The sequence below is a fragment of the Anarhichas minor genome, unplaced genomic scaffold (assembly GCF_050575085.1).
Source record: "Anarhichas minor isolate MPS153535 unplaced genomic scaffold, ASM5057508v1 ptg000040l, whole genome shotgun sequence".
In the NCBI taxonomy this organism is placed as follows: Eukaryota; Metazoa; Chordata; class Actinopteri; order Perciformes; family Anarhichadidae; genus Anarhichas; species Anarhichas minor.
The window spans coordinates 13,553,267-13,559,266 of NW_027466486.1; the positions used below are offsets into that span (position 1 = coordinate 13,553,267).

At 41.6% G+C, this 6,000-nt stretch overlaps 1 protein-coding gene across 1 annotated transcript in view; it reads right to left on the reverse strand.

The window, feature by feature from the left end:
* sntg2 (syntrophin, gamma 2) overlaps positions 1-6,000 on the reverse strand; it is a 73,791-nt gene extending 67,791 nt beyond the window's left edge. Inside the window, exon 1 of the mRNA XM_076108493.1 lies at positions 5,593-6,000. Within this exon, the coding sequence (XP_075964608.1) occupies positions 5,593-5,661 (69 nt within the window). The 5' untranslated portion in view covers positions 5,662-6,000. The remainder of the gene's footprint in view (positions 1-5,592) is intronic.

Sequence of the window (6,000 nt, forward strand, 5' to 3'; positions counted from 1 at the left end):
AAATCCATTTTAACTTTAAAATCATGTACCTTGGTGATCTGGTACGGGCTTCACTGTGAAAAGCAAGATGGATACTTGTTAAAAGGGTTTTGTTCGTGGTTAATGGTCAGAAATAGGCTTAAGGAAGATATGCCAACCATAAATAAGTGGATCAACATATACATATATATACACACATATATACATATATACTAAGATTTAACTGCAGTGGTCAGCTCATCACTCAACACACTTTTGGAGGGTCTGCTCGCTCTATGCCCCCCCCCCACCAATCCCACTGGCCCCGATGCAAATATCTTATACATGGACCATATCCCTATGTATCAGTCAACCCACTGTGTGCAGCACCGTGCTGTGTGTCAATATCCTGGAAGGGACTCGTATGCACAGAGCTCACAGAAATCATCCCGCTTCAATCTTCCCCTCGGAGCGTCTCTGTGGGAAATCAAAGCCACTTGATGCATTTCCTCTCCACTGTATATTCATTGTTTGAATAGGCTCGTCTCGCAGAGCCGTGCTGCACAAATAGCAGCACGGCAGACTTGATGATAGCCGCAAATTCCCCAAATCCGTCCAACGTGTGTGAGATTATTGCATGTGGTTGTGTGAGCGCAAGAGACAGGATGAAGGAAATTAGTAGACAAGGCTAGAAACAGTACCTTTCCTTTTTTTAATATATAATTAGAGTATAATGCTTGTGTCTTTTTCCCTTGCTATGATACAAACACAGACACAATCAACAATGCAGTAACAGTTAGGAGTTATGCATGCGTGGGGATTGGGTGTTCTAATGTTGGCACTGTGGGAGGAGCAATTCAGGGTGAATGTAGGTTTTTGAGGAACCAATCTGGGACTGTGAATATTTCCGGCATTCGTTCATTCCCATTTCAAGGATGAAAAAACAAAAAAAACATGCTTTTTTTTCTTTTTTAAAGCGCAGTTATCATAAGTGGTAAGAAAGAAATCCACTAGCGGCTGGTAAAAGGGCAAGGTAGATGTCTTAGAATCTCACTTTGAAATGAATGGGGACATTAAAATGCATAAGTTCCCTGCCTCGAATCTAAATAAGAATGCTAATGAAACGCTGTGGGTATTAATAATGCAGAGGACGACTTTCCCTTTATTTACCGGGGAAACATTTCAAGGAAGGCTTCAAGCAGCGACAGCGAAACTTGCTTTGACGCATCAGGATTTACGACAACATATCCTCTCGACGCTTTAAAAATTTAAAACGCCACCTAATTAAGACTTTAATTACAGCCTGCGTTTGTAGTCGGCTGAATTATGGAATACGAGTGTGCATAACACTATTATATATGTAACTTAGCACTTCCTACAGGGACTAATTATAATCTTTCAAAAAAAGACTAATTTATGATGTAACACTGGAGTCTGCCCTTTGGCCCATTCCACAACTCTCATACATCTTCAAAAGTGAAACTGTGCAGCCATCTGCCAGGAAATGATATCTAGATATGTATACTGTATGTCTATTTATATAATGTTTGGTGCAGAAACATTTAATAAAGCAAAAGGAGGAAAGTCTTGGAGGAGTCAAACAACGGGTTTCTATTCTTAATCTAGGGTCATTAAATTACACCGGTTATCTTGAAGGACCGACTCCAATGATTGGGACAAAAAGTGACTATTTTTCAGGCACTGAAAGAGATTAAATATGACTTTTTTGTTTTAGGAAACTGACATTTTTATATATTTGACAATAATAAGGTCTGATTGTTTTGTGTCATTTCCAATTACCTGAGTGGCTCCGAGAAAATGAAAAGTTAAAGTGAATTCATGTTCATGCTCCAGCAGAAGTGATTTGGTTAAAATATGATTGACTTCCTGAATACAAAAGCGTCAACTTTCACACTCCACTGGGGTATAATTATGCCTCTGCGGCTCCTGCCAAGAGACCGTCAGGCGTGTGACCACAGGCGGTTGGAAATGTTATATGACATGCATGTCACTGTATTTTATCCTGCCTTTAAAAAGGGACGTGGGTTTGATTATCCGATAATCACACTATATTTAATCCCATTTTTAGTGATCCGGGTTGTCCTTGCCGCTCGTTCCCTTCTGTAAAAGGTTATGTTGACCAACAGCCAGTGCAATCCTGCAAGGCAGTGAGAGAATGGTTATCCATCACTGCAAGTATTTTAGTGTCAGTGTGGTCAGGCATATTTGCTCAGAGGAAGTTGTCCTGCTCACTTCTCAGGCAGACTGCGTATGACAAATTGTTAAATAGAGTGCTGCAGGAGTGAGCCCTAAAACCCGGAAATGAGTCCGCATCTTTGCACTTCCGGTTACCTTTCTGAACGGGTTTTTGGTTAGATGAATGAAAAAAGGTCTGTGGTTAACCCAAGTTTAAAAGATGTTAATGTTTTGTTCTACGATGTAAAATAGATCAATAGATACTCCTTTTTCAGTTTTGAAGCTTTTACGCGTCTTACAAGTCTTACAAATGGCGGTTAGTGGTGCAGTTTGTCGGCAGCCTATCGTTAGCCGTTTACCTCCGTCGATTGCATTCACGCTTCAAAAATCACAACAGTGGTTTCCATTTGTGAAGATTATCTTGCTGAACAAAACGTGCAAGTATCATAAACTTGCGTTTGCCGCAGAGTTTATTTTCTCCAATACCCCAAAATCGATGGTAAAATCTCATTGGCTTTTTGCCGAAAGACCCAGTGCGATGCTAACTTCCTGTTTGGCCTGCAAAAAACATGTCATCCCTGCATGAAACTATAGGCGACAAATGTTTCAATAAGCTTGAGTTGCATCCTAAAAATTTAACTCGCACGAACACAAGATTTTTAAGTAGGGCTCATCACTAAATTAAAGAAACGGGTTGTTGAATCCAGTGTTGCCAGATTGGACTGACAATGAGAAGTAGAACTAAAGTCTATAATACAACCCTCCTAATCGTCACGGAGTGGCATCATCGTTTTGAACGTTCGTTTCAGACACACTCACTCAAATCTGTAGTTACATTCATGAAAATTGTTAAATAGAAGCCATAACATGAGATAAAACAAGTCTATTAGATAAACTGTTCATATGAACAGATGTAAGCTTTTACAAGTCTTGCATCTATGGCAAAAAATATACATGGAATAGGAAAAAAAGTTTCAACTTGGTTGTTATAAACGACATTTTGGTTTTGATGGTCATTGGTCACCGCGCGTCAAGCTGAGCCTGCTGAGAGGAGGAATACGGTCAAACCCTGTGTCGGCGGACACCGTCCAAACCGTACAAAAAGTAGCCAAAACTATTTTTACCCACCAAACTAAGTGAAAAATGGGCGGAATTGGGTGAAATGCAATTTCAAATTGAAAATGTAATTTTTATATCATTAACAAGTTTGTACTCGCCAACATCTGGTGCGGCCAGCTCCAGATGTTTGCTAGCAAACCAATTTACACAAAAGGAAGTAAGTACGTATTTGCAGTTCTGGCATTTATTTAGCCTGAAGGGTGCAAGGCAATTTAGTAAATGAACTAGATTGCTAGCTAGTTGTTCCCAAGAACGAGAGAACACGAACGAACACGCACACACGCACGCACACACACACACACACACACACACAGTAATGGATTTATAATCCAGGAGATTGTAAAAGGTCTACAGAAATGTACATGGTGCATTTTATATGACAAAAATGCAGCTTGAACTAAGACGGGGATGGAGAATGTGGGGAAACTGCGGTCACCGGCCGTCCTGCTTGTGTTTGGATCACAAGAACCAGTCTACTTCATCTAGACGACTGTTGAAACACCTTCAACACCCAACGGGCCTTCAACACAAGCCTTTGATTAGTGTATCGACATGTTTCAAAAAGCCAAATGCAAGATTTTTAAAGAGCCGTTTTAGATTTGCTGAATTTGATTTGATGCCTTCTGGCAAGCGCTTTCTGATGAACTGTTTAAGGGCCTTGCACAGTCTCGAGTTCACTTCCCGTCGAAGCGCAATCACGTCCGCGCTTAACAACCCTGAAATGCGGGTGATCGGAAACATGCGCGATGGAGTGAGAGCGTTGCAGGCATTTAACTGTGTTTGTGGGAGAGCCCGTTTCAACAGGAAATCGCTGCTTGCTGTGTAATTTTAGCCATCACTCAGTGGTAAGTGGAGAGTGGGAAATGTGTGAAATCTGGGCACACTCTATGAGGCAGAATTAAGCCGCAGACTTGTGTCCCTCAAGGCTCAGGTATCCGGTTTTTCAAAAGCGGAATGCTTCGTGACCGGAAAGTGGCCACAAAAGGGGGGCTCTGGGGAACCGATGAAATCAAAAGGTGCCATGTGTCCAGCGGAGGCATTAACAGGCCGGCGGCTGGACAACATGCTGCAAATAAAACGGTGTGTCATGTTTAGCCAGAAGAGGATGGAAGCATGAATTCTCTCAACTTTTACATAAAAAAAAAAAAATAAAAAATACATATGACTGACCGGTTCAGAAAAGCAATGCAAAAATTAAGATTAGAAAAATCATCATAATGTAAAAACTGAAATATATCTTTGTCCCCCTCTTTGATTGGAATTGTAGATACAATGCAATATTTAATCAGAGGTGGGTTTTCATGCTTTTAACAGCCCACTCAGAGAATATGAACTGCTGTGAAATAAATAAAAAAAAGTCTAAATAATTTGTTTTCTTGTTCAAGTAGCCTAAACCACAATGCCCAATTAAATATGAAGCCCTTGAGAAAGAAAGCTCAGCTCGATACACGTCTGAGTCTGACAAAAGAACATAATGGCAACAGTCACGATATAATTAATGCTCAACCTGCCAGGCATACATTCATCTGGCATTCATTGAAACTGGATGTTGATTACAGGCGTATGGAGAAATAAGCTACACGGTAATCACACATCTCTCAAAACTGTCGTCAAAGAAACGTCAACAAAATGCAAAGTTATAATAGTTAAGCTGCTCTAGTGTTTGTGTGTCTGTATAGCACACCTGCTGTGACCTATCAAACAACAAATAACAGATAGAAAATCAACCCAAAAAACGCACCGCTTCATCAATAGGGACGTCACACCAGCCTGCACTCGCATATCCGAGAGTTTAACGTGTACTTGCTTATCGGTCAAATTACACGTCTCGTACGACAGAACAAAGGGACTCTGGGAAATGAGCATAGTCCTCTGGTGAACTCGGCATGAACGTAATAGTAAATAAATAAACAGTATTTCAATGAAATGCGTTTCAAACTTGTTAGCAACGCGCACAGAAGTCGCTTCCGTTCTGGATGATCACGGTGTTTGCATGGAAGGAGTATCGGTACCCTGTGAAACGTTAATGGTAAAAGTTAGACGTTTGCACGAGTACGAGCACCATAGTTTGCTAAATATATACCGAAATGTGCAGATGCTGCAATTTATGTGGTAAAGAGTTTTATACCAGAGCCTTCTAGCCACCAACAAGTATTTATAAGCAACGAAACACTAAACAGTCGGGTTTTTAAAAAGGTAGCCTGGAGTTCCATCCGCACGCCAAACATTGCACGGGCGTTGCATGCTCCTCGTACCCGCCCCGACACTTTGCACATCGCTAACCGAGTCAATTCCATCCACGCGAACAGGTTTACTTGCCGAAGTTGGAACCAAAAGGCAGGCGGGTCGCTCGATCAGCTCAGGTTGCTGCTTCCCGGTCACATTCATTTCCCATAGAAAAAACCCCGCTTTCTCTGTCCGCTGACTTCGACGAGAGTTCCTCAAGTCATCTACCCGGCAATGGACTGTTATTCACCGGCGTCCCGTTCGACGAAGAGAGGCAGACGGAGAAACCATGCCTGGAAGCTCTATTTTTTTTTTTTTTTTTTTTTTTTTTAAAGGTGCCTAAACCCTGCAATTAGAACAATGTTGCCTGCTGCATGGGGCGAATAAGTGACGTGCAATCGTTGCTTCTTTTCTCCACGGCTGTCAGCACACAGTGGCTTCCTCTGCTGCTGCTCATCAGTCTGCATGTCTCTCCACCTGCTGCCTGTCCTATTAACCATC